The sequence below is a fragment of the Trachinotus anak genome, unplaced genomic scaffold, assembly GCF_046630095.1.
Source record: "Trachinotus anak isolate AG129_WGS33_773 ecotype Australia unplaced genomic scaffold, CSIRO_AGI_Tana_v1 ptg000016l, whole genome shotgun sequence".
Classification (NCBI taxonomy): domain Eukaryota; kingdom Metazoa; phylum Chordata; class Actinopteri; order Carangiformes; family Carangidae; genus Trachinotus; species Trachinotus anak.
This window is the reverse complement of record NW_027273867.1, coordinates 6,156,536-6,184,469: the sequence shown is the minus strand read 5'-3', so window position 1 is coordinate 6,184,469 and position 27,934 is coordinate 6,156,536. Positions and strand designations below refer to the sequence as shown.

The following is a 27,934-nucleotide window of genomic DNA, read 5'->3' as shown; positions in this document are numbered from 1 at the left end:
AAAACAAACAAACAAAACAAACAAACACATGAACAAAAAAAAAACAAAAGTATTTTATGTCGATTCAAGCGAATACGGAAGTAAGTAGGAGGATACGCTCTCGCTCTCGCTCGCTACTCTTCGGCTAACCAATCGCTGCCCCGTAATTAAGGAGGCGGTTCAAGTCTTCAAGAGGACGGACACTCTGGACATGAATTTATTACTTTGAGCAGAGCTGTTTCATTGACTCGGGATCATGACAGGGAAGGCCTCCAGAGTGGTAAAAAACAACGATATTTCTAATTCATTTTTAGCTTGGATTGAAAATAGCTGTAAGTGAAGTCAGCTAGTTGACCAACAGCTAACTGCAATTAGCGTAGTCAACTGCTAGCACCGCTAGCTGGTCATGTTAGCAACACTTACTGATGGACTGGTGCTAAAGAGCTGAAGATGTGTTTTTCTAGAGAAACCGACACATGGGTTTGGTGATTTAGACCTTTAAAGGAATGCATTTTTAAGGTTGCTAAGCTATAGTCCACAATTTCCATTACTGTTGGCAGCTATAACACAGAGGTGACTGTGACATGACTATGAAATGTGTCTCTACATAAAACTCAGCAGTTAATTATATAGTGTTATAATGTTAGACCAACACAGCTAACTGACCCTCCTCATTCACTGCTGTGTCATTCATTGTAATGATGGGACTCAGTCTTCAGACTTGTGCTGCTCAGTGGGAGAGTGACAGAGAGTTTGTTTGATGTCTCCGTGCTCAGGTCCCTGACATTACTGCTATCTGTACATCAATTTGTCAGCTGTGGAGACATTTTGTCCCCCAGATGCAGACAGCGAACAAAAACAACAAAGTATCCCGGCTGGTCATATTGGCCTTGATCTAGACTCATCCTCCTCCTCCTCCTTCCTTTTCCACACACACACACACACACACACACACACACACACACACTCTCACAGATACACACGTTCTCGTGCTGTTACATAAACACAGAATCTAGGCTTATCTCATGAAGCCAGCTTGGTAGTGGTAGGAGCTTATGTGATACCTGGCTCCTCACACCTATCAGTGACAGTCTGGCTAGTAGGTCAATGACTCAATCGATTGTTCACAACTGCTTGAACTATTGTCTAACTAACTAAGTGATTTTTCTTGCAAAAATGCCAAACAAGCCCAGGTTCCAGCTTTGTAATTGTGAGGACTTCTTTCCAGGTTGTATCACTGCAAACTGAACATCTTTGGGTTGGCTGAACAAAATGAGCAATATGAAGATGCAAATAGCTGCAGGTCACCTGAGGGGAAATGAGGTGAACACAGCAGCAGCAAAAAACGGGTTCTGCAGGGAGAAGTTATCACAAGACAAGTGCACAACTAGCATAAACATAAAAGACATTGTGGATTACTGAGGATGAATAGACTCTGTAAGTGTGAATTATGGGAAATGAATTGATTACCAAATATAGTAACCTTTAAACCTGAGCGATTATTTTAATCAATAAAAATGAGCAATTCACATCGCAATAATCATAATACTGAAAACTGAAAGCATTGCTGCCGACAAACCCAGAACGAATTCAGGAAGAAAACGGCAGCTATTATAAACGGGAACATGAAGTGTTTTATTGTCGCCTGCTCACTGTAGCACAGTTGGCGTGCTTTTCATGGATACAATGGTCGCTTTGAGTCTTATTCTCAGAGCTGCACTGACACCTCATATCTGTTTCATCAGTTTTGTTTGGTAAGCAGTTGGTAATTTACTTTTAATATTTGTGGTTGAAGTGCTGTGAGCCAATCCCATTTTGTAGCCAGACTGGAAATGCAACAATTATTAACACTTACATTTGATATGACAGGCAGTTCCTGTTTTTTTTTTAAAAAAGCCAGGACTGTGAGAACCAGTCCAGAGCTCCATGGGCTAAACTGGGTTTGGAACTACCCTCTGTGCTCATTACATAGGCCTCTGCTTAATAGTCAGATAATATCCTTCTCCACATTTCCTGTCTCTCTCCACTGTCACTGACATAAAGACATAAAATGTCCAAAATGTCTTTGTGTGTGTGTGTGTGTGTGTGTGTGTGGTAAAAGAGTCGCCTTTGTGCATTTGGGGAGAATCTAATTCAGTGCTTTTGTTTTCTTTAGTTAAGGTTGTGTCTGCATCACACAGATTTGATCCGAAGATACCCGCATCCTGGCTCATCACTCCAAGCAACCAGGTTCTTCAGTTCACACAGGTGCCAAATACCAGCCAGGCCATGATCACAGGTTAACCTCTGTCCACGACGATGGTGCTGTCTTGATAAATTGGGATGGTTTCCTCCCTCTAGGGAAGGAAGGCGCAGAGGGCTGTTATGGAAGACGTTTGTTGGGATCTGTGTTGGCGTACCTGTGGCGGTGGGGGTCCAGTATGCAGTGTCAGAGCCCAGAGAGAGGAGGAAGATGAGGATTGTGATTGAAGGATTTAGTCGCTTCTGCAGGTTTGTCTCCATATTTATCTATATTTATATACCACGTACCATTCAGTTGAGTTTAAGTCCCCCTACTTAGAATTTATAATCAGTATATAAACATTTAATACATGGTTTATAACACACTATAATGTAATTGAAAGCCGCTTTGAAGACATTTAAAGTGTTTATTAATGTAGATTTTTCACAAATTCTAACTTTGCCTATGACAACATATTTCATATTATTACACTTGTTATTTACTGTTTCATTATCCAGTGTCTGTTTAAACAGCTGAGTTACAGCTGTTGATAAATACATTAATAAACACAGTGTGCATAGATACATCTGTAGATGCGCTGGGACACATCAACAGTGATGTTTCCTAAGGCCATCGGGTGTTTCGGGTCTCGCAACATCAGACACCCTCACTCAGGGCTCCACAAATGCATCAGTGTGTGGGAAACACTGGGTCTGGTCGGCAGCACCACAAGGAGTGAAGGAATGCACAGCTATGCAAAGGGATTAAACAATGGATTGGTAGTGCAATAATTTAGAGATAGATATATTTACAGCTATTGTTGATATTGGTAAGGCAGAGGTATACGAATACACAGTATGTTGAAGAAGTCAGTGTGACGTTACCTTTGAACAGTAACTGGATGTTTTGGATGATCTTTATTAAGCTTTTTTTCGCTGCTGTGTTATCCTCTCAAGATTCAGTGCACTCCTGGTTGAATTGATCTTGTTTGGCTGTAACTGTACAAAAGACTTTCTCCTCCTCCTCCTCCTACCAAAACAGACGGCTGTTATTAAGAATCACTTACATTCCTGTTCACGTCACAAGTCAAATCCAAACGTTTGAAGTCTCAGTGAGCCTCTCATGTGTCCTCAGATCTCTCTCTGTGGGAATCCTTATCTCAGTGGATTACTGGTGGACCACCAATGTGACTCTCCGTGGCCTGGATGAGGTAAGTTCCATGTAATGACAAAAGGTCGAGGTGGATGCGGTCAGTGTGGATATTTTGTACTTATAGTTTAATGTGACGTGTTCGTGAAATGTAAAAAGTGGGTCGATGCCTCCCACCATATATTTTTAATAATATTGGGGGGAAAAAACTTTTTTTGGCAGTTTTGCACAGTCTGCCCTGCTGCCAACTCCAACCATCATTCCACTGCTCTGCTCTATGTACCTTGTACCTTGGCATTTGACAGATAAACTCTGAACTGCTGTTTTAGTGGCAGCCAAGTCTGTGTAACAACTAGTGGGATAAAGAGTTTGGCTGATAATGAACTCCTGACCCTAAACCCTAAGTTGATGTGAAAATGATCAGTCAATTAATAGATTAGTTGATCGACAGAATATTGATATTTTTTTAGATTTATAGAATTATAGAATTTATGTCTTTGAGTTTTGAACTGTCAGTCATAAAAAAAAAAAAACAAGATGTCACCTTCAGCTCTGAGACATGGGAATGGACAGTTTTGTTTTTTGTTTTTTTAAAGTTATTTTTTTGGCCGTTTCGTGCCTTTTATTATGCAGCTAGGACAGTGAAGAGTGACAGAAAATGGGAAAGAGAAGGTCAGTGACATGCAGCAAAGAGTCTGACCAGCCAGGGACTCGCTTGCTCAGAGTGTTTGTACCATAACCACATTTTTTTTTTTTTGCTATTTTCTGACAATTTCACATTAGTTATGTGTACTAACATGTTCCAACATTTACTTTTACATCAGCCACTAAAATGCAGGGCACTGTGAGTCACATTATTTGCCCCATTTTAGTCAAAACTTAATCACTGGTCTCAGAAATATCATGCGTTGGATAAGACAAATGAAAAACTAGGTAACTTAACTTTTAAGAATTAACACAGATAGTGGTGGGTGGTGCAGTGTCTTTCCAAAAACACAAAAAAGACTATGTTGGTTGCATCATGGGCTGGTTGTTGGATTTGATTTTCTGTCACTGTTTATATTGTGTGGACGATCATGTCTTACGTCTGTCCTCCCCTGCTAGAGCAGCCCATCTTACTTGGCTGAGATGTCAGCCTGCCACCAGAGGGCAGCAGAGGGCATGGTGGAGGGCGCCATCAGGAACGGGGGGATATACATCAAACTCGGCCAAGGTCTGTGTTCCTTCAACCACCTCCTGCCCCCCGAGTACATCCGCACCCTGCAAATACTGGAAGACAAGGCCTTGAACAGGAGGTACAAAGAGGTGAGAACTGTACCACAAACAGAGGCACATGGTTCGGCGAGAGAGGACAGCGTGCAGTCTCTCAGGATTGTGTTTGTGCCTGTAACAGGTGGATGCTCTCTTCCAAGAAGACTTCAACAAAACGCCAGAGGAGCTTTTTAAAACGTTTGACTATGAACCCATAGCTGCTGCCAGCTTGGCACAGGTTCACAAGGCAGAGCTGTCTGATGGGACACCAGTCGCTGTGAAGGTGAGGCCTATTGTCAGTCATTTTGTTTGAAGAATGTCAGGAGTGTTTATCATAGTCCTTCAAAGCCCCGTTTCTGCCGAACTCTGCTCCCCACAGGTTCAGTACATTGACCTCAGGGATCGATTTGATGGTGACATCAGAGCACTGGAGATCTTGATGGATATTGTTAAGTTCATGCACCCCAGTTTTGGATTCCGCTGGGTTCTTAAGGTCAGGATACAGTCGTATTTGTTGTTGACATACTGTACATGACTAGGAGATAGAAGTGTTACCATGTATTGATATCATTTAAATTCCTGCAGGACTTGAAGGGCACATTGGCCCAAGAACTGGACTTTGAGAACGAGGCCAGGAATTCTGAGAGGTGTGCACAGGAGCTGAAACACTTTAAATTTGTTGTTGTGCCCAAAGTCTTCTGGGAGCAAACTAGTAAGGTGAGGTGATTAGTTATGGTACAAAAAATACCTGGACTTTGAAAATGCCTCCCTCCTCATCATTTTCATCTTTTTCTGTCTAATTCAAAGAGGGTGCTGACAGCAGAGTTTTGCAGTGGTTGCAAAATCAACAACGTGGAAGACATTAAAAGTCAAGGGTTAAGTTTGAAAGATGTAAGTCGATGCTCTCGGGACAAAGAGATGACTTTAAGAGTAAAGTATTATCACGAAAACACTGGCTGATTTACCTGAGTAAATATTTGTCTTTCAGACCGCAGATAAACTGATTCAAACGTTTGCTGAGCAAATATTCTACACTGGTTTCATCCATGCAGATCCTCACCCTGGAAATGGTGGGTACATCAGTGTGTGTGTGTTACAGTATGAAAGAGAATATTGCTAATCAGATTTGGCTTCAGTTACAAGTATATCTGCATTTTTATTTTCCATCAGTCTCTGTTGGCAACCAGAATTGACTAGACAACCATCAGGTCTCAGGAATATCCCCCATACAGTGGGCACAAAGTCAAACTTTACTGTAATAATTAATAAACCAGTGGAGCCCAACTGATGTCACCTTGACTAGTATGAGGCTGTTCAACTATGTCAGACAATAAGTAACAAGAAGTGCAGAAGATAAGTTGGAGCTCATTTAGAGCCAGTTGTACTGTCACAGTTCATCCAGATTGTCCTTGACTGAGGGAAAATCTGGACAATCATACATGTCCAAGATGGAAAGTGAGATTTCCATGTCTTCTTTAATTATAAAGCAGGTCTAGGTTCTATATTAATACTGTGAAAGTATCAAAGCCTCAGTCCACAGAGAAATGCACACAGCCTGTATTCAGACACTGAGCCTTAAACCAGCCGTCAGGACTTCTGGAACTTTGTGATGTCACAAGAAAGCAGTCACTGCCCTCAGCCATGCCCCAGATCCCGCCCACCTGGACCCACCATCCAACTTGGCAGTGTTTACCTGTAGAATACTTTATTTTTAATGGATCACCCAGAAAACAGTCAGGCTCACTGACCCATTGTTGCTACATTGAGATTGTTTTTGGTTCTTAAAACCAGGAATATATCTTTTTATGAATGTCAATACTTCAAATAAAACATAGGGTTGTAAAATATGGGACTTTAAAGTGATCAATTCATCAGTTATCAGTAATAATCATCCAGCAATGTAATTTATAACAGCATAACATCCACAGGGGCTTTTTTTTTTTTTATGAGTGCATGACTTTAACTTGTAATGGAGCATTTTTAAAGGCTGATGTTGCTACTGAATATCATCAGTGTTCACCAGAGAGTGCTCACAATAGATTTATCTGTGAACTGTGTACCACCCGCTACATATCTTTGTCCCAGTTAGCTAATGTTACCTCGTACCTAAATTTAGGGGATGTTTAGATTCATGTGTAGGTTCAAACTACAGTAAATAAGTATCGGCTGATCTATTGCTGTGCTTGTCACTGTTGGTCAACGGAAAGTTCAAAAGAGGTTATGCCACTATCCAAGTACTGTAATGTGTAAAACACTGATTTGTCATTTGATATTTTTGTTTCTGTCATGTTATGTTTTTATCTTGAGGTTCTAGTTCCTCATCTTCAGTATCATGGTGATTTCTCTGTGTCGGCAGTTCTAGTGAGACCAGGTCCTGATAACAAGGCAGAGCTGGTGCTGTTGGACCACGGACTGTATGAATACCTCAGTCAACAGTAAGAGCTGGATGAGTCAGTTTAGCGAACATCTCCGAGAATATTTTGCTGTCGCCGCTCTAACTGTGACCTTTGACCTTAGCAACAGAGTGGCACTTTGTAAACTGTGGAGGTCCATAGTCCTGCGAGACGAGGCAGCCATGGAAAAGTACTCTAAAGCACTCGGGGTCAAAGGTGAGGAAACTTAAAATCATTCTCCAGTTGTTTGTCAGTAAATTTTAAATATTCTTCTGAAGCAGCCATCATCCGAATCCAGTTCCAGTCCCCCGATGGTGATTTGTCAGCATCTTGTCTTATATTGATTCTCAGATCTAAAGTACTTTGCCGTAACACAGTGAAACTAATTTAATTCCTCATCTAATTTGCTCTGCAGAGTACTTCCTCTTCTGTGAGATGCTGCTGCAGCGACCCATCAACATGCGGGAGCTGGGTCTGTCCAACATCCTGAGCAGAGAGGAGACCACCTACATGCGTGACATGGCCATCCACCGCTTCGAAAGCATCATGCAGGTGCTGAAGTCGATGCCCCGGCCCATGCTGCTGGTCTTCAGGAACATTAACACAGTCCGAAGCATCAACATCACGCTGGGAGCGCCGGTCGATCGCTACTTTGTCATGGCCAAGAGGTATGGAACTCCATTTTAATTTATTTGTATGGTGCCATCATCAACAACTACTCCACTAAACCAAACTCAGCTGCAACAAACTCTGCAACATCAATGACACTGGAAGCAACCACCGCCAACAACAATCCAGAAAGTGCCGGGTGTTTAGACGCTTTTATCTAGAATTCGATCACTAAAGACGAACCAGTGACATGTCCCATGTATCGCGAGGCCTCATTTGTCATAGGTCATGTGGTTTTCTGCAAAACGATACAAGCCTCAAAGCAGGACTTCATCTGGCCCGCCCCTTTGTATTTAATGTGTGCCTCAGAGCCTCGCCTTCACATGTCCAATCACTGCCTGCAGCACAAAATGATCATGATAAATAACTCCAAGGATCAATATTTATACCAGTGACTCAGTGATTACTTTACTGCTGTGACACATAATGCTTTCTAAGAAAAAAAATACAGGTCACAAAGTACATTGACGTTTCAACATACTTCTGTCCCTCTCCAAGACTTAACAAATAAAATCACAAAGGACTAAAGGACACTTTGACATTTATTTGACCAAGTTTACTGATAATAATTAACTGATCACTGCACTGAAGGTAACAGAGGTAGAGAAGAACTCACACATAATGGTTGTTTATGAGCTGATTCTAAAATTTCCGATGTAGTATTTGTAGGCCAGTAGTGCTTCGTATTTGGAAATCAAATTTACAAAAGGTACAAGTTCACTGAATAAATAATAAACTAGTTGTAATTCTGTAGGTGGTCAGACGGTGCAGTGGTACTGGTCCAGATTAAATGCAAAAGAGCCAAGAAACTTCAAACCACAGCTGGTATGAACTGCTCAGTAATGGAGGCAGTGTGTTGTCCACCATGCTGCTCTGTGGTGGCCTCATGTTGCTGAATGTCAGGAGCATCTTTCAACATTAGTTCCATTTACTGTACAACATGTTTTTCAGTGCGGTTCGAGGCTGGGGGAAGATTCAGGCAGAGAGGGCCGGGATACTGCCCAGGCTCTGGGTCTTCCGCTGGGTGAGGACAACCTGGGAGAGCCTCAAGTTTGAGCTGGCTTTGAGGTAAACACGCACTTGTGTCCATAACGTAGTAAAAATTTAGTTAATTTAGTTAAATTTATATTTTTGTGCCCGAGCCAACACAAGCTGATGATGCGACTCCTTCACAGATCGGAGATGGCAGTGATGAGTCTGACGCGTTCACTCCTGAGCCTGCTGTCGTACTTTGGCCTCATATCTCTGGACGCCGACATGTACGAGTACTTGAGGTAGTGCACATGTGAGGGAACAGAGAATAAGGACCGTTTCCAAGCACAAGTTAATGCAATCCAACAGCAAGGAGCCTTGAATCACTGCAGCAGCTCTGAGCGCTGCTGGTAATGGTGCTGCTCAAGTGTTTCCACACCAAATCATGTCTGGGACTGTGACACATGTGACGTCTTCAAAATGGGTGAGAATGTATTGAACTTCAGGACTGTAAAGCACCAAATCAACTCCAGATCAGACTCCCAGAGGTCAGTGTATCAAAACCTAAAAGCCTATTGTAATGTTTTTAAATTAAATGAAGGAAATTACACTTTGTTTTTAGTATTTAAACCATTCAGTTTGGTTTAGTGTGATCTTAGTAAAGTAAATCTATTTTAAATCCAAATTTGAGATATTTTAATGTAAAGTTTGTTTCAAAGAAGCTGGTAAACATTTACCTATTTATTCTCTCACAGTTATTTTGTCGCAGCTGTATCATCCTGGCTCAGCCATACATCAGAGTCACTGTGTTCCTTGAATGATGTGTAACAATTGTACTGTGGCTATAAAAACAAGCTAAACGCAACAAAGTTCAGCTGCATCCACATTTAGACAAATTGATTAAAAAGAAAAAGGATAAATATTAAATCTCCCCATTGTTTCCCCTGAAATATTCCACTATGACTATAATGTGCAGGTGAAATGTTTTCAAATTATTTAACATGTTAATAAAATGTTCTACCTCCTTTTTGTAAAGTGTTTCAGTCACTCCAAAAACTCACATCAGGCTTCTGTAATTAGTTTTACTGATTTTCTTTTTTATACAAAACATCCTAAGAAAACACAACTTCTCTTTTTATCTAACAAGTAAGAAAAACAAATAAGGATTTCACAGAGATGATCTTAACAAAACAATGTTTCCACCTGATATAAAACAGCTTTCAGAGGAGGCGACGTGGGAATGTGGCTCAGAAATGAGCTGTGACTCTGTCGATCTCCAGAAGGTCGTCCAGGATCTGAGGAGAAAAGACGGATAAAATGAAGATCAGAGTAAGAAGACTGACTTCACTGCTTCCTCGTCTCTGTCAGTTAGTGGACGTACTATGTCCTGAGTGGTTCCAATCTTCTTGGCCAGCTCACTGCGCTCCATGGTGCTGAGGTACAAGTACTTGTTGAGGAGTTCTCCATCCAGGATGTTCCTCACGGCGTTCTGCAGGCTCCGTCTGTCGCTGTGCAGCATTCTGGACACAGGATACACAAGAGACAATTATATCAAGTCATCAAATCACTACGGTGGCCCTGAGAGCCCAACGCACAACTCGCAACTTAAGAAAACAGTGCTTTGAGCTCTCAGGGCCACCGTAAACATCCAACCTAAATGTGATCCTGTCTCTGAGCAGTGAAGTGCTGTAGAAGATGTGAACCTGAAGGCCTTTGGGTTCAGACCAGCATGATGAGGCAGCATGGTGGTCAGAGCGTTCTGTAACATCAACAGGCGTCGGTAAGTCTTCTCCTGCATGGGGAGCAGAAGGCCAACTCCTCCATCAAGGGTTGCTATGGGAACACAGATAATAAACATGGTTTAGTCAGACTCAGACTTCGTAACAGGGTCATTCTCAGGGTTTTTAATTTCTTAAAAAAAAAAGTTTATTAGGTTTTGCAAGGCTTTTGTCACCTCCGTCCCATCAAGGCATTAACTGAGATATCATGTCCTTGAGAACGGGATGGATGGGAAAGTTAATTTTCTTTCATGTCAGCCGATGTTTGACGTGTTCATCAACACAAACAGAGACACAGCAGTGCTGCCAGATTCTTTATTTGATCAGGCAGCTAGAAATAGTGCTCAGGGACTTGTGGTAATCTGTGGTAACCCAAGAACAATATTCCTCCTGCTCAGGCTGTTGCTGTTGCTTGCATAAGAAATAAAGCACCTGGACCTAAAATGCGCCTCAGGTCTTCTTCTATTAGTATAACCAGCTAAACGGAACTGAAAGCCATCCAAATTACCTACTTTTCTCTACTTCCTATTCAAGACGCCTGCTACTCATCAGATGAAAGGTTAAACTGAGGCAGAGCCCAGTGGAGCTGAGCTCTGCCTCAGCTCTGTGTCCTTCTGTATCACTGTTGCCAACTCTTTTGACCTGAAACATCTGCTTTGAGCCGCTCTCTAAACAGAGCACGTCTACAGGTAAAACTACTTTCTATTCAAATAATAGTCTCCATAAAAACTGTCAACAGTTTAGTTGGTGGAAACCACCCTGCCCTCCTCACAAATCCGATTTGCAGTCATGTGACACAGGAGTCTTACCAAACCATGTGATGTGCTTGTTGTCCCAGGTCAGAGACTTCTTGCTGCCTGCGTCCAGCGCTCCTCTGCACGGCATCCGCCAGAAAGTGTTGATGTTAGCTCCGGCGTTAAAGTCGGCTCGCCTCAGCAGACGCATCCCTCCGAAGCTCTCTTTAGCTGCAAACACAGGCCACGCAGTACATGACTGGATGTGCATTTGATCCTGAGTTACATTACATTTGAACTTGTAGTTCCAACAGTGTGACTTACCTTCAGGTAGATACATGTACACATAGAGGTTCTTGTCTCGATCTGACACTGAAAGGAAATTAAAATAAAAGGTTAATAAGAACAGAACAGAGCAGGATTGTTTTTTTTTTAAATTTTAATTGAATTTTCTTCCAAAGGGCATTAAAAATATTACCCAAGAATCCAAGCTGGTTGTTATCCACCATGAATTCGATGCTGTAAACCTCCAGGGGCTTCGCATCCTGGTGCCAAAACAATAAGAAAACAGTTAAATCCTAACAAAGGCTTCGCTCCCTGAGTTATCTCCTGCTGCCAGACCCACTCTCTTCAAGATTAACTCGACTGAACCCAAATACCCACAGGAGAGACGCCATCAATACTCACTTGTACATCTTAATCAATAAACACTCCACTGGTTGTACAGCAGCCCACAGGTTATATAGGTATAGTTAATCTCCCTCTGCTCTTGAATAAAACACTTAGGCCTGCCTGCCTGCAGCCTCCACTCTGACTCAGAGAGGAAAGAATTAAACTCGTGGGTCTGAATTCAATTAGAGTTGAGTCTGTCAGCGGTTTGACAGTGAACTGCTCCTGTGGCGTTCGTCGCTCACCCTGCTGACGAGTGACAGCGTCTTGCTCTCCTCCTGGTAGCGCAGCAGCGAGATGCTCTTCATCAGGTCGGCAGCCAGGATGAAGTTCTTGATGCTAAACATCTGGTGGATGTAGAGCTGAGTGTCGATGAAGGCCATGCCCGTCAGGTCGTTGTCCTTCAGGACCCACAGGAAGATCTGTAGGGAACATAGAGGACATGACACCCGGCTTCCTCTTTCAATACTATCTGAGCTTGTCACCAGATTTTGATCAAAAGATACATTTGAAGCCCTTTTTTATTGTTCTGTAGCAACGCAGTGTGAGACAGGAGTGTTTTCACTGATTCCAGCTAAGTGAACTGCAGTTGTTGTGATGCTGACACCTTCTGTCCGATGGCTGAGACCAGGTATCCGTTGCAGTGACACAGAGCCGTCACCGGTCCCTTCTGTTCCTTCTCATACAGCACTTTGAACTTGTTCTTGGTGAGGGGCTGGCCCGGCTCTGGCACAACTTCAATCACATCCAGGATCAAAATCTGAACACAAGAATCAAACCTTGAAATGATAGAGAGTCTGAGTCTTTACAGCAAAAACAGACATGGCTTTTATTTCTTATTTTCACCTCCTGTGAATCCCTTTTATACAAACAGAGAAGCTGTGTGCTGCTCACCCGGCCCCTGCAGGTGACCTCCTCGCCCTGCATCAGGCAGGTCCCTGCTGCGATGTAGCCCTTCAGTCCTGATACTGTCTCCTGACTCCTCAGTGCCACCGTCTTCATACAGGTCACATGTTCCCACTCCTCCAGGTCGATCCTTACGGAGACAGAGAGAGGTAAAATGAAGGCGCACTCACACTCTCCACCTTCTATCCACAATACAGCGTGTTTCATGTGTTATTATTAGGATTATTAGGATTATACAGTATATGCAGTATTAATTTACCAAGCATCAGTTTGGAAAAAGTGCTGCCCTAACTTGACGTAATTTTGAGGTGATTTCATTCATAAGCCAATCACAATAAATGAGAAGATGCATGGTACATGGGCACCTGAATGTGCAGTAGAATAACCAAAGATAAAAAACGAGGAGAGAGAGGACAATTTTCCTCTTTTCAAAAGACATCTTGCCATAATTAGAAAGGAGGCAGTGGGAGATTCACAGGGAGAGACAGAGGGATGATATGCTTGATTTGAATCCTGGATGTCATATTCACATGCATTTTACAGGTTTGCGCGGTCTCTGCACAGGTTGAGTAGTGAAAGCAGCAGGACAGCAAAGCAGTAGCTTCAGGCCTCCATCAGTGAGTGCACACAGGATGTGTTCAACTACACTGGCAGTGGCAGTCCAATGCACACACTTGAGACTGAAAACGGTGCTTACAGTTGTGTTTACATGCCTAAAGCCTCTCCAACACTGTAAAATCATCTAAACTTGTTGTTTTAAGTAATGATAGAAAATTGTTGAAATGTTTAATCTACGAGTGGATGCAGACAGTGACAGAATATGATGACCTACATGAGTGTGATCAGGAGAAGTTGCAACTTTGCACTAAAAAACACCTTCTTTAAATGTACAGAACTGCATCAAAAACTAAACACTTGTTAAGTGGCCCCTGGCCCAAAAATGTCATTGAATACAGCTCATTTATTTTTGAGACACCCCGGTCAATAACAAACCCAAAACATCACCTCCTTGGTGGAGTTAATGAGAAAAGCGTGAGTGTGAGCAGTTATTACTCTGCTGCTGGTCATTAGAGAAAAGAGCCAAATTATTCTGTGGTTGAAGCAGCATTTATCTTAATACCTTAAGTCCTGTACACAGGCCGCACAGGTTTATTAGACTTAGTGTATTTCTTGATCTGGTTCTTGATGGAACTGTCATGAGACTAACTATGATGAACTGTCACATTTATACACTTTAAACTGGCATAAAGCTGAAGAAGCAGGGCCAACTTGACCCCAGCACTGAACCATCTGACAGAAAACCCATAATAATTCATGTTCTCACACAACCAGTGCCCTGGCATACAGTGCTGAAACACTGCAAGCCAGACTTAGTAGTTAATGGTAACACTGGGTAGATAAATGACCAAGGACTTGGACAAATGACCAAGCACTTCCCACTGATCCTCATTTAAATGAGGGAAAGCAGTCATGTGAGACTAAACTAATTGTTAACAACTTGGATAAATGACCCAAGATTTTCTATTAAACCACACAATTCTGTAACAGCAGCATGAAGTCTGCAGGACAACCTGCTCCACAGTAAATGAGAAAACAATGCTAGCACAGGCTTGTGTGGACCTCTTTATTCATAGCTGCCTATGTCTATTAAAACAAGGACTTTCTATTGATTTTGCAAACTGTACTCTTGTTCTTTAAAGAGACATAATGTATAGACAAAACCGTTTTTACCGTGTGTTGGGAATGGCCTCCCAGCTGACTGGAGAGATGAGCTGGATGGAAAACTTCTCCTGCTGAGGATTAATGTAACGTTCATCTGCACGGTGACAGTGGAGAAACAACAGTTAGATATCCACATAGTGCCTTAATAAGGAAGTAGACACGTACATGGCTTTAGAAACTGGTACAATGCTGATTTTCAGTGTATGTATGGTCACAATATCAGTAAACTAGCAGCTATGAAAGGCTGATTGCACAGGACAAGCCTCTGAACAACCTGAATCAGTTGTAATGTATGAACACAACCTGTTATGATTGAGAGTGTGTAAACAGTAGTTAGCAAGTGAGCACAGAAGTCTAAATAAGTGGCTGAAAATGGTTGGTGGAAACAGTGGAACTAGTTAACTAAAACGTATCTATTTATAAATAGCTTTTAAATACAAGAAATAGATAAATAGAAAAAGAAATGGCCAAATGGTCAAAACAGTAGCTAAAAGCTCTTTATAAATGATTAAAGAGTAAGCTAAAAGTAATTTATCTACAGTTGAAATAGTTAGTTTAAAGAAATAGATAAATTATTGAAATAGCTAAAAATAATTTCCAAACAGTTTAAAGTTAGCTAAAGGTAATGGATAAACAAACTAGTAGTTAAACATAATTTATAAACAGCTAAAATATTTAGCTACAGTATCTTATAAACATTGTAATTAGTAGCTCAAAGTAACATATCAGTTGAAATAGCTTTAAGTAGGATAAATGAAACAGCAGCTAAAATTAGTTTGTAAACTGCTGAAAGTTAGCTAAAGGAAATGGATAAATGACTGGAAATAGTAGCTAAAAATGTAGCTACTAGCCGTAGAAATATTTAGCTGGAGAAATTTATAACTGTTTCACAAAATAGCTAAAAGTAATGTATAAACAGTTTAAAGTTAGCTAAAAGTAGATAAATGAAATAGATAAATAAATGAAATAGTAGCTAAAATAATTTATAAACAGTTTAAATATTTAGATAAGAAATTTATAAACATTTTAAACAATACCTTATGTAACTTATAACAGCTGAAATAGTTAGCTTAAAGTAATGGATAACTGAAATAGTAGCTAAAAGTAATTCAAATGATTGAAATAATTTGCTAAATGTAACTTCAAATTTTGAAGTAGTTAGCTAAAAAAAAATGATAAATGGTTGAAATGTCCAGCTTCTGCTAATCCAAGTAATAGCATTATGAATATACATACTTAAATGATTAAATTGTATTAAAAATAATTGTAACGATAAACATCCTGTTTAAAAACCATTCAAAAGAACACATCTGGAACATCTGGTGTTGATTTCGTACTTCAACCATCTACCAGGGTCAGGGAAGTGATGTAAACAACAGTGGTGTGTGTGTGTCCATGTCTGACCTCGTTCTATGACTTCGTACTCCTTCTCCTCTCCAGTCATTCTGGGGATGCGAGTGCAGGGCTCTTTCACACTGGTGCACACAGCATACACCTGAGTGAGAGAATCCCACAGTCACACACAAAAAACTTTACATCAAAGCCTAATCCTTTCAAAGCCACCCTCATTGATTTTTTTCTCTCTCAGTAAGAAAACTTTAGGGCCAGAGGGCTTTCATCTTTAACTTTTTCAAAGCAGCCCGGTCGATACGCTTTTATTTTGCATCACAGTATGCAAGTGGAGGTGTGCGTTCTGGAAATGTGTTACAGCTTGAATTTGTGTCACGTCGTTGCTTTAGTGCCTCTGGTACTGTGAGGGGTAGAGTCAGAGGAGCCTTGCCTTAGATTCGACATGGTAGGAGACATAGTGGACGGTGCACCTCAGTGGGATTTTCCTGACTGGCCAAGGGGCATCATAGGACAGATATGTGGGCAGGACGCTGATCCTCAGCTCGCCCTGTGGGAAAACACACACACACACAAACAGAGACACACAATGAAAAACTGTTCAAGGAAGTAGAAACTGGAAGAAAGAAAAAGAAAGAAAATGCAGAAGTTAACATGAACAGAATTAGCACCAACAAGATGATGTGTGGTGGTAATCAACTTTTCAGAATAGAATGCCTGAATCATCACAGCAAACAATGAACAGCTATGTTACAAAATATCTGCTTGTTTTATAAAAAGTCAAAGGTACCACATAACATAAGGTGAGTAGTTAATTATGACTCCTGAGCTGCTTTAAATTGTGTTGTGGCTGCTAATGGCAGACAGGAGTTAAGGATTACACTATTGAGAACTGTGTTTAAAATCCACAGTTTAAACAAATTCATTTTCAGATTATGGTTCACTTTGGATGAGTTTAGCCACTGTGTTTTGTTCTCAGTTGTAACAACTATTTAGAATTTACAAAAGCTCAGATTTTTGCCACTGGCTGCTCCTTCACAGCAACGGCAGCCAAGGACCATGGGTATGGTAGTACTTACACCAAACTACTCTACACTTCTCAGAAACTAAGTTGAAATCAAACTTAAAACTTAATTAACAGGATTGTGACATCAGCTGGGAGACACATGCTTTTAAGGCTAAGCCATTTAAAGTTTACAGTGGACAAAATCACTCCCTGAACTAGTGGCTTTTCACACTTCACAACCATTTTGATAAGATTTCTTTCAATCAGCTTTGTTGATGATTCTAAAAATTAAATTTTTTAAATAAAACTTTGAGCAGAATGTAATTTGGTACCATTAATTATTATCTGTAAAACTGAAATACGTGTTAAGGAATATTATATCAGAAATATTTGTGTTTCAGGGTCTGTTAAGTTAAGTTAAAAGCTCCTGAAGACAAATAAACTGTCTACTGAAGTCCAGGTTAACAATGATATCACCACTACTAAGAAAATTCTTTTTTTTTTAAAGTTTTTTTTTTTTTTTAAGTTCTTGAAGGTAACGTTAACTCCTCCTTGTGACAGTGTTGTTTGGACATTCCAAGATGTTAGATTTGATCATAACACCAGAGCAGTCCTGGTTTATTGTATGGAAATTGCCAAAAAAGCATCTTGAAACAGTGAAAATCTGACTGACTCCCTTGATTTGACACCTGGTGGAGAGAACTGATGGGAGTTCTACATGTTGAGAGGCTGAGGTATGAACTGTCTGGTAAATCAAAGAAGTTCCTTAACATATGGAACCTGGTGCTTCAGCATATCAGGGTCCAGTAGATCCACCCCCTAGGTACTGCATAACCTTGTACCTTTCCTGATGCAAGCAGTGGAAATGTTTATATACTACAGAGAATGTTTGTTTTTTAGGATGGTGGGTGGGAACTTTATGATTATTTTTATTATAATAATGTGATTAACGTCTCTATTTATTTATTTATTGTCTTTTCTGTAGTTATTGTATTTGTAAACATAATTTGAGTATGTTCTGTGTTTGTTTTAATTATGTAAAACCACCATAAATAAAAAGTTATAAAAATTCATACCTGAGTCAAATCTTATCCAAATTCTTATTCATTGAATAATTAATGAACAAGTTGTGTCTCAGTTGTGTTTCTGTCTCAGTTCAGAGTGTTTGAGTTTTATTTTTCAGGACCTGATAGAGAGGAGAATGTTCCGATGTTGAAACATCAAACATTATCACAACCAAAGCGAGACTGTACCTGTTTGTTGAAGTAGAGGAAACCTTTGGGGCAGTTAATGTTGTGAAAGGGGGAGAAAGACTCAATGGAGCCGTCAATGGTCATGGGGTGAAGCCTCATTGCTCCCCGAGAGGTGACCAGCATCCAGTGAGGAGACGGACCACAGATGAACACCTGCGCCAACAAGGAAGATGTGGAAAATGACTCAGCTCATCCAATACGTGACAGGGATGTCAAATGTTGGGGTTGGAGTCCTGAAATAAGTTTTTAAAAAATGCCCCCTCACCCCTGAGTATCCGGAGATGTCCTCAAAGTATCTGAATCTGGCAATCCGACTTTTCACAGCAGACATCTCCTCGGCGGCACCGCTCTCTGCCTTCTTATCTTTCTTGAGCTTTGATTTCTTTTCTCTGAAGTTAATGTTGTGGGGCACCTGTGCAGAGCAGAACAGCACCGTTAAGATTCACTACATCCAAACTCACTTGATTCAGCCCACCCTTTATCAGCATCAGCTCGTACTTTTTTGAAGCGGACTTTCAGGTTGTTCTGCGGCTGCTGTTGGTCGTACGGGAACGCTTCATAGATCAGAAGCTCCTGCTCCACGTGAACCTAGAAAACAAGAAAACACTTTTTTATAACCTATTTTACTTCAATTTATTTGTTGTATTTTCTTTTATGAAGAACTTTAATGAAGTGAAACACAAACAAGCACATCAATAAACTTTAGAGTAAAAACTCACCAGTAAATATGGTCTGCTGTGATTGTTGCCAAGTGAAACGAGCGTCACCTCTTTGACTAATGGGATCTCTCCCTGTCGTGTTACTTCTTCCTTTTTTCCCTCCCCCTGCGTTGCTGATTGGCCAGAGGAGCTGTCAACCAGCACCCTCTGACCAACTGGGAAGTTCTTCACCAGGAAGACTAACCTCCAGTCCGGCAGCTGGTATATCTGATCAAATAAAACCAAGAGCCATGTGACCTTATTGTGGAAGGATATATTAAATTATATCATTAATATCATTAAGTGATGATCTTAAAACACATTTAGGCAAATGGGAAAGGTTCACTGACGTAAAAGACTGGTAAACATATCCAGCTAAAAAAAATAAGTAATATAGAATCTGAATTATTTTGCCTTTACTTTGATCTCTATATTTTTTATTTTATTTTACCCTTTAAGATCTTTTTCAGGTTGGCAAGACTGACTGATTTTGTAATGTTATGTCTTTGTGTTTATTATTTGATTTGTTTTAAGTCTGATCTGTGATTGTGTTTTGTCTTCTGGTTTTTTGTCATGTTTTTGTTCAATAAAAGAAAAAAAAGAGCCATGACAAAAGTGAGCGTAGCAGTAGCATTAAAATGCACCTTGTTACAAATGAATATACTGTCTATAATCTTATGATGATACATATAGGCCGTACCTCCATGACGCCATTCTCCCTGATGATCATGCACCAATGTGAGGGCTCTGCTTTGCCCGAGCCTCCCTCGCTTCCAGAAGGTCCTGGAGCTGTAGAGCTGCGGCTCATTTCCTCCTTTGCCGTCGTCGCGCTGGCATTGGAGTCTCCGTACAGCATTTCCTCCTCATCATCCACTGTGTTACTACACACACATTTCACAACAATTAGCCCTCACTCAGATAGCAGGTCTCGCAGCTGGCTGGATGCTTCAGTAAGGAGGTGATGTGAGTTCTTACCTGAGGTCCTGGATGATGGTCTCGGCCTCAGACTGACTCCTGATGATGGTGTCATCTTTGATGGAGCAGCTCACTTTGTTTTCTGTGGTGAACATGCCGCTGACGTCTCGGTACGCACACAGTGTGATCACTCGTGATTGCTGTGGAACGAGAGGCAGCAGTTAATTATTAAAAGCTATTTAAAAGACTAAAGGGAATGTGTATTGCCATTACTGAAGCACAGAAATCCAATGAGTGACAATGCTAAAAGTGCCAGCAGGGGGCGTGTTTGTCCACTAAAACCCTACTGATCCACTCACAGTGGGGATCTGTGGTTTCTGCAGAGCCAGCCGATGTGTCTTCCCCATGTACGAGTCAATCTTCAGCACGAACATGGTGACGACTCCCTCTGCAGTCATGATTACTACATAAGGGTCAGCCACGGAGCAATGCACTATGGGAGAGCCCAGGTCCACCGGGATGAAGTGGAGCTGTGTCACTGAAAGCAGGATCGAGAAAGAGCGTGTCAGTGAAGCAGGCTGGCTGCATCATGTTTAATGCTTTCAGTTTGATTTAATATTACAGATATATTCTCCCAGTCTTTGCTACTGTAACAACCAAATGAAAAAATCATATTATGACTCAAGTTTCACCATTTTTTCCAACTTTTTCTAACTTTTTGGTCTCATTTTACCTCCTTCCAGCAGTCGAATACCCATGGGTGAGACTTGGATGATGTACTTGTTGTCACCAATGTTTCCAGCGAACACTGTGGGTCCCTGAGTGGCAAAACCACTGGTGTCCAGCTCCATGATCTCCTGACCAGTCTGAAGGATCTATACAAAAATACAGGTTTAGTTTATACAAAGACGCAGTTACATTAGACAACATCCAGATGATATAAAAGATGGGTTTTGTTCTGCCTGATGATATAAACTGTTCCATTTAAACCTTTAATCTTTGTATTTGTTAATCAGATGTGTACTGATTTGAGTTTTTTTTTTTTTTTTTTTTACCATTGTCGAATCTTCTCTGCTTAGAATGAGAAAGCCGTGCTTCTTTGTATCATCCTCCAGGGGAGGCTCCGTCTTCTCCTTCTCCTCCTCCTCTTTCTCCTTGTCCTCCTTCTCTTTTTCTCCTTCTTCACCATCCTCACTGGTCTCAGTCTCTGCCCCGTCCTCTAACTCCTCAGTTTTTGCAGCCTGGGAAACATCCAGGAAACATCTTGCAGTTAAAAAAAAGGTGACACTATAGAATACCGAAGAGTTCGATCATAATTAGTGAAAACCTTAAAGGTCTCATATTGTATAAAGTGAGATTTCCATGTCTTCTTTAATTATAAAGCAGGTCTAGGTGCTACATTAATACTGTGAAAGTATCAAAGCCTCAGTCCACAGAGAAATGCACACAGCCTGTATTCAGAAACTGAGCCTTAAAACCAGCTGTCAGGACTTCTGGAACTTTGTGATGTCACAAGAAAGCAGTCACTGCTCTCAGCCACACCCCAAGCCCACCTAGACCCATCATCCAGTGTTGCAGGATTTGGTTGCTCTGGGTGTTTACCTGAAATCTGCTATATTTTTTTTCAATCAATCAGAAGAGAGGCTAAGAGCCACTGATTGGCTCACCAACCTGTTGTTACTAGAGCTGCAGAGAGGAGATGGTTTTTGGTACTTGAAACCACAAATATATCTTCTTATGGATATCAACACTTCAAATAAAACTCAGGAAAAGTGTAAAATATAGGACCTTTAAGATATTAAGCAGAAATAGACAGTACTTTTTTGTCTTCCTTGACCTCACTTGAGATGACCGTCCACATGTCATGGCACCCTGGCAACTCAAATGTTGTGACCACCTGAGGTCGGATGCTTCTCTGAGAACAGAATGGAAACAAATCAAAGCCTTTTAAAGAAAGAAAAGAAAAGAAGAAACAGGATTTCACTCTGTGCCTTTAAGCGTGTCAACTTGTGTCTGGGGTGTTTACAGGCTACTCCGTCGATCTCTGAGGCAGCCCTGGTAGACCCAGACTTCACTATAGCACCGTCACTGGACCTGTGGCAGACGGCCCTCACGACCACAGGTTTTAGGACGGTGCAGTAACAACACTCATGCAAACACCTGTCTACGCACACATGCATAAAAACAACTGTCAAACTCAATGGGGAGGATTTACCTGAAGTACAGACAGTGCACCGTTCTTGCCGAAACCAGAGCACACCACAACCTCCAGGTCAGGCTCAGGGTTGCTCTGGAACTGTGGGTAGGAGAAAAATCAAAGTCAGCAACATCTAATACAATTCTCTGCTAAAGAATCAGTAGCACTGACCAATCTACAGAGACATGTTTCAAATGTCTGTACCTCTTCTGACAAGAAAGCAGGTTCACCCATGGAGGCATTCGCACAAGGTCCAATGTTGAGTATGCTGTCACACACCTGCAACGAACCACAGAGAAGACCTCTCAGTCTCACACACACACACACGCCTCTGCATTTACATCAAAAGCAATAAAGCTTCAGGGTTTTACTACCTCAAAGGAGTAGGTGGCCAGCTGGGTGCCTGACTGGGCCTCACTTCCATACACTTCAATCTCATCCACCTCATCTGTCAGAACAAACACGTTATAAAGCTGCAAGACAGAGCAGCAGATCTCACTCATATCACACATTACAGCTGAACGTACCAGTCCAGTTGGTGGAAGATTCTACCCGCTTCTTTTTGCTCGGTGGTTCCTCCTGGAATTCATTTGCAGTGATTTAGAACAAAGAGCATGTTGACAACAAGCTGTCAAATCAAGCAGGAATCCTTCAGCGTGCACAGCGAGTGCTGCACACATTTACTTTGAAAGACTCACAAGTGCCTTATCTCAACTAACTGCAGCGACAAGAAAATAAAGCCAGTGAAAATAATAAAGATGGCATTTCAGCGATCCGTCACAACTACAGGCCATATTAAAATTCACATTTCACACAATCGCTGATGAACCTGTTTGTCTTTATCCTTCTCTTTCTCTTTCTCTTTGTCCTGCTTCTCTTTGCCCTCCTCTGGTGGCGTCTCCTGAAGTTTCTCTGTGTACTTCAGGAGCAGAGAGTTTCCGAGGCGGGAACCGAGGAAAAGGTAGCCAGGCTCCATGGTTACCATCTGGAGGAGAAAAGCCCACAGCATAAGGCATCAGTATGACATACTGTCTGTATCTAAATCCTCTAAAAGCTGACAAACATAGTATAGTATCAGTATTTATTTTATTTTTCAGAGTTTTTCTCTTACCTCTCCGCTAATACTTTTTTGGTGAAAAATTCTGCAACATTCAGCAGCTTTAATCCTAAAATACTGGTATTAGCCTTCAAACCCCATGTGAGTCAAACTCTAATACCTCCTGCCTTTTATGTTTATCCACAGAGACACGAAAGAAGGCTATTTGTTTAGGATGAAGACTTCCTGTATCATCAAGCAAGCAGAACTTACACAGGTTGTCAAGACGCTGGCAGCGGCTTTGTCGAAGTGGAAAGCCCGCACACTCCTCATGCCATCGGTAATGAGGGTTAATACGTAACTACAAGACAATAAGAAAACAGTCAGAGAAGAACCACAAACTGTCAACACTGTTCATGTGTGTTTCACTAGTAATTAAAATGACTCACATTTCTCCTCCTTTCAAAGAGATGACCATCTTATCATAGGCAATAAAGTCAGACTGGGAGCAGTCTAATGTGATCCTCACTTCATCCTGTACACCTGTGAAACCAAAACATCAAAAATATCAAATGGGAAAGCAGCCATTGTATATTAACAAGTTTAGACATAGTGTAAGTGTGTGTTTTCAGATCATAATGCTTACGCAGTGGGAAGGCTGTGGTCCCAGCTGTCTGAGAATTGAGAGAAACTCCATATGGTGGAACACTCTGGTTCAAATACAGCAGTGAATTCACAGCAAACACCACCACTCCACCTAGATAGATATGATATGAGATCAGAAATCTCAGGAGCTGCAACACAACACAACACACCACACCACACCACACCACACCACACCACAACACAACACAACACAACACAACACAACACAACACAACACAACACAACACAACACACTTCCTCACATAGTGCAAATCTATACCAAAAGAAATTATCTTTATGGTAAAGAAGGAACCAAACGACCACACAGTTGAAAAGCAGCGACAGGAGAGAGAGAGTTCACTGAGCTCACCGATGGGTTTGGGAACAGCCATGACTTGCGTGCAGTCAAAAGGCAGATTACTGAGGGACCAGATGACAGGATGGACCTTTTGCATGATGTTGAGGGAGATGGCAACGATGCTACAAGTGTCCTGACGCACAGCCACACGTCTGGCAGAGCGACAAACAACAGAAGTTAAATGCGGAAAGATGTCACTCTTGTTAGCAGCTCAGAATATCAGATAAAAACATGAAGTCGCCATTATAGCTGAAGGTGTGTTGCACTGACCCGGGCCACGTCTGGTTGGGCTCAAACAGGATGAGCAGCGTGGGCTCATAGTAGCCGTGCAGGAACTTCATGTCAATGATATTTAGCAGCTTCTCGTCCAACTCGCGGACATCGATGATGTAGCTGGGTAGGAAGCTGGACTTAGGTCTGCAGATGAGATACAAGGACAGTGACGAATTCTGCATGGTCAGACCACGTTTGAGTTTTAGTCTCAAGTCTAACAGCAGCAGGATAAAAGTGGAAAAGTGTAGTTTTTTAGGACACAGGTGCAGAGTACACACTAAAAGACATCAATAAGCAGGATGTATAGGGGGATGCTGACGTACCCTTCACCAACTCCACCTTCCTGTTCATCAGCTAGAGTGTCCTTTCTGAACGGCAACACCACAAGTTTGGTGCCATAAACAAGCATTACAGCACAGCGATTCTCTGGATCTACACGGACAATGGGGATATGTACATTCTGTACAAAGCCATCCTGAAAATTGAAAAAAACAAGAGTCTAGATTAATTAAATAATTCATTCGCTTGTGCTTGCAAAAATCTACTCCAATGTAAACAGATATTTCACATTTCACATCCAAGTTCTTGTTGCTACATACTCTGAGCTCTGGCTCCTCAAAGTAATGAAGAGACAGCGTCTTGAGGTCATGTGTCCCGGGGTCATACTCTACTACAGACAACTGGTGAGAGAACAAACACTCATAGGTCAGTAAAAAAAAAAGCAATTATAGGCAGTTAAAAAGTCAGTTAAGCAGTGCACAGCTCAGACAGTAATACCTTGGCATCTTTGAAACTGAGGAGGAGGGCATCTCTGCTGGCGCCCACAAGCTGCACACTGGCCATGGACATAACATTGCCAAAGAGAGAAAAGGACGCCACCTGCTCCAACTTCTCCTTACGAGATTTGGAATCTGCAGGAGGGGGTCACATTGAAGTTAGACCACAAATACATTCATATAAGTTTATGTCATTTATAAATATTAAATTTAGTTTGCTTTGAGTTTGGAGTCCAGACTTACCTGAAGACTTGTCAGCCTTTGATGTACTCTGAAATAATGACAGAAATGTTATACCTATCACATGAAACAACTTGAGCTTATATTTTAAAACCTGACAGAATCAAACAAGCCAAGTGGAGGTTTACAGTTACCTCCACATCGTGGATAATCCTGTAGACAAAGAGTTGAGATGTTCCAGCAACAACCAGGTTCTTCTCCTTACTGGATATAAAGTTGCAGTAGACAGAAAACTCCACTGCAGTGGGGGTGTGGGCTTGTCTGTACACAGCATACATCCTGGATGATTGCTCTCAGCATCTGACAGGTGAGAATACTCATGTCACAACACCTCTGCACTTATATACAAATACACACCATAAACATAACATTTATTCTCCAAGTCTTCCTCCTGACTGAACTGAGATTTAGTCATTTAGCTAACAGTGCGCTAAATAACCATAACCAACATGCTGAATGAAACATAAGACTCCACAATTCATGAAACAGTGAGCTTTCTTTTATTGCAACGCATTGTTGCTGAAACATAGAGTAAACTTTTACATTTGGTAATTGCACTTTGCTTAACGTTATCATTCCAGTAAACGTCTTAGTGTATACATCCCTCACATCTGCATATACAGATATAATACATAATACTATCTTTAGCTGTAGTTATTTGATCCAGCAAGTTTAAACCCTGCTTACAGAATGTATGACAGTGATGTAAAAAGATGCTTCCATGATAATTAATCGGTAGCTTTTTTATAATCTGCCGAAGGCAGCGTTTGCGTTAGGCTTTGTCTGCTAAGTTACATTACTAGCTTTCACTCTGATAGTTCATTTGAGTTAATGAGACGTACAAGTAGCACCAGCCGTCCAGTCACTTTGTTATGACCAGTGTGTGCCTCTAAACACAGCTAACAGTTAGCTTCGGATAACAAATGTATGGACACCCGGTAACGTTAGCGACGTTAGCAACAGGCTAATGTCCCTATTTGTAGCTAGCACATTCGCTGGAATGGCACAGCATCCGCGCCGGACACATGTTTTTTTGCATGTCCTCGCAAATCATGAATTAAACTTGTCAACGTACCTATATCAAACACGTTATCAGAGTTTGTAGCTTTATTGTTCCTCCCACAGTACACATTTAGGGTATCATACTTTGTGGTTTACTAACTTAAGCTATCTATCCGATAGCCAGGTAAGCTAGCAGTTAGCTGTCGTTGTGCTGCGGCTGCGCGAGTCTTCTTCTTCGGCTTTTCATTTCCGGCAGACTTGCTGCTCCGAGGCGTACTGCTGCCCCCACAGTTCAAAGGTTTGGTGGAAGCTGAAATTCGCATGAAGTCAAACACATAATTGTCATGTTTTACTATATCATGTTTTTTCCATTAATCAAAACAAAGAGCTCCAGGTAAATCATTTTTCAAAACAAAGTCTCCATAAATGAGGTTGCAGATCCACCTGCCCCACTTGAGTTCAGGGGACCAAAATGAGGGGTAGTTTAGACTATTTGGCAAAGGGACAAAACAGAAAAAAAACTTTAAATTCATAATTTCACTGTCCTTTCTCTCACAGATACAGTTATATTTCTACAAATACAAAACAAATTAGTGTGATGCAGTTTAATTAAAGTGTACCTGTCTACTAAGGCACATTTTTGGTTGACCTGACAATGATACTGTGCACAAATCACACCCAACTCCACTTAGGTTTTTTTTTCATATAGAAAATACAAATAAATAAGGTAATGTCAAATTAATCAAATCATAATAGTAATGAAAACACATATTTACAATTGAATATTTCTCAAATATAGTGGGACAAAGTGGGTTGTTAAGACTACAGCACGTTACTTTTGCTGCTTGCTGTGTGCAGTAATTTTACTCGTCTCCTGAGCAAATATTCTATACAGCAGCCTCAACATTTTCACAAAACACACACAGCCAAAGTAAGCAATGAGCCTCAGATTGAATTTTGCTTTAAGTTCACCAGTGTCTGATTCCACAGAATGTTCCCATGAAACTCTTTATGGTTTCTCATTTTAAGAAGCAGGGTAAAGAATAGGTGGACTGGAGTATGTGAATAAGCTGCATCATGTTTTTCACATAGTATATAGCTCCGTTGATTTTATTCAAATAACAGAACACATTCTTTTAGAGCGCAGAGTAGATGTAATTGATGTGCAAGGCTTAACATTGACAAGATGGTAATGATACCATAGCTTGAAACTTAAAAAAATTCATAATTAAATTCACATTGATGAAGAATCATGCTGATTATACGCCTAATTCTCCCTATTTTTGTTATAAGATAAGATCGCCTTTATTAGTCCCACAGTGGGGAAATTCAGTGTTACAGCAGCAAAGTGACAGTGCAGAGAACAGGAAAGCTGCAAGAAACTGCAATAACTAATTTATAGTTAGTATATATGATAACTAATTATCATGGTAATCATTTCTTAAATAACATTTTCGTCATGGTAGAGCAGTGGACATGGGACTGCTGGTTTTCTAACACACAAAGTAATCACTGTAATTACATTTAGAGTTGTACTACTCTATTCTCAGAGTTCATTTAATTATTCTCATATGGGCAGAGGAAAAGCCTGCAGAACCTGGGTAGTATGGCTACTACAACTGAACCTGAAAGCAAATACATATACAATATATGTAAGATCATATTCAGGTCATCAAACTCTCTGCACAAACTAATAAATTGGGAAACAAATGGTTCACAGTAACCTGGGAGGTTAAGCAGGGTTT

At 41.1% G+C, this 27,934-nt stretch overlaps 2 protein-coding genes across 7 annotated transcripts; one reads left to right on the top strand and one right to left on the bottom strand.

Moving 5' to 3' along the window:
• The first annotated feature begins 113 nt into the window (after positions 1–113).
• Positions 114–9,659, top strand: adck5 (aarF domain containing kinase 5). Of its 4 annotated transcripts, none has more exons than XM_071499769.1 (15): positions 114–259; positions 2,135–2,226; positions 2,320–2,469; positions 3,335–3,410; positions 4,454–4,654; positions 4,743–4,883; positions 4,980–5,093; positions 5,186–5,317; positions 5,408–5,491; positions 5,589–5,670; positions 6,957–7,035; positions 7,118–7,209; positions 7,409–7,661; positions 8,614–8,730; positions 8,838–9,659. In XM_071499769.1, exons 1-15 carry the CDS (start codon positions 236–238, stop codon positions 8,938–8,940), a joined length of 1,740 nt encoding a protein of 579 aa, XP_071355870.1. In that variant the 5' UTR covers positions 114–235; the 3' UTR covers positions 8,941–9,659. The 4 variants fall into 4 exon arrangements, with proteins under 4 accessions (XP_071355870.1, XP_071355868.1, XP_071355871.1 ...); XM_071499767.1 differs by having other exon boundaries at positions 6,915–7,035; positions 8,838–9,081; XM_071499770.1 differs by lacking the exon at positions 114–259 and adding an exon at positions 1,301–1,416 and having other exon boundaries at positions 6,915–7,035; positions 8,838–9,081.
• Positions 8,888–26,417, bottom strand: cpsf1 (cleavage and polyadenylation specific factor 1). 3 transcript variants are annotated; one of them, XM_071499763.1, is made up of 39 exons: positions 26,263–26,404; positions 25,322–25,487; positions 25,191–25,218; positions 24,949–25,082; positions 24,771–24,851; positions 24,495–24,646; positions 24,169–24,315; positions 23,911–24,050; positions 23,542–23,652; positions 23,345–23,438; positions 23,169–23,256; positions 22,689–22,844; positions 22,387–22,438; positions 22,234–22,307; positions 22,064–22,138; positions 21,878–21,958; positions 21,482–21,577; positions 20,718–20,903; positions 20,396–20,537; positions 20,022–20,200; positions 19,723–19,862; positions 19,448–19,628; positions 18,769–18,975; positions 18,548–18,637; positions 18,315–18,461; positions 18,050–18,202; positions 16,224–16,340; positions 15,848–15,938; positions 14,453–14,537; positions 12,710–12,851; positions 12,423–12,575; positions 12,061–12,237; positions 11,625–11,691; positions 11,471–11,518; positions 11,222–11,377; positions 10,338–10,467; positions 10,016–10,154; positions 9,838–9,929; positions 8,888–8,931 (listed from the first exon to the last, which is right to left on the bottom strand). In XM_071499763.1, the coding sequence occupies exons 2-38, from the start codon at positions 25,463–25,465 to the stop codon at positions 9,882–9,884; spliced, it is 4,431 nt and encodes a 1,476-aa protein (XP_071355864.1). In that variant the 5' UTR covers positions 25,466–25,487; positions 26,263–26,404; the 3' UTR covers positions 8,888–8,931; positions 9,838–9,881. The 3 variants fall into 3 exon arrangements, with proteins under 3 accessions (XP_071355864.1, XP_071355862.1, XP_071355863.1); XM_071499761.1 differs by lacking the exon at positions 8,888–8,931 and having other exon boundaries at positions 9,697–9,929; positions 26,263–26,417; XM_071499762.1 differs by lacking the exons at positions 8,888–8,931; positions 26,263–26,404 and adding an exon at positions 26,030–26,048 and having other exon boundaries at positions 9,697–9,929.
• Positions 26,418–27,934: the final 1,517 nt, after the last annotated feature.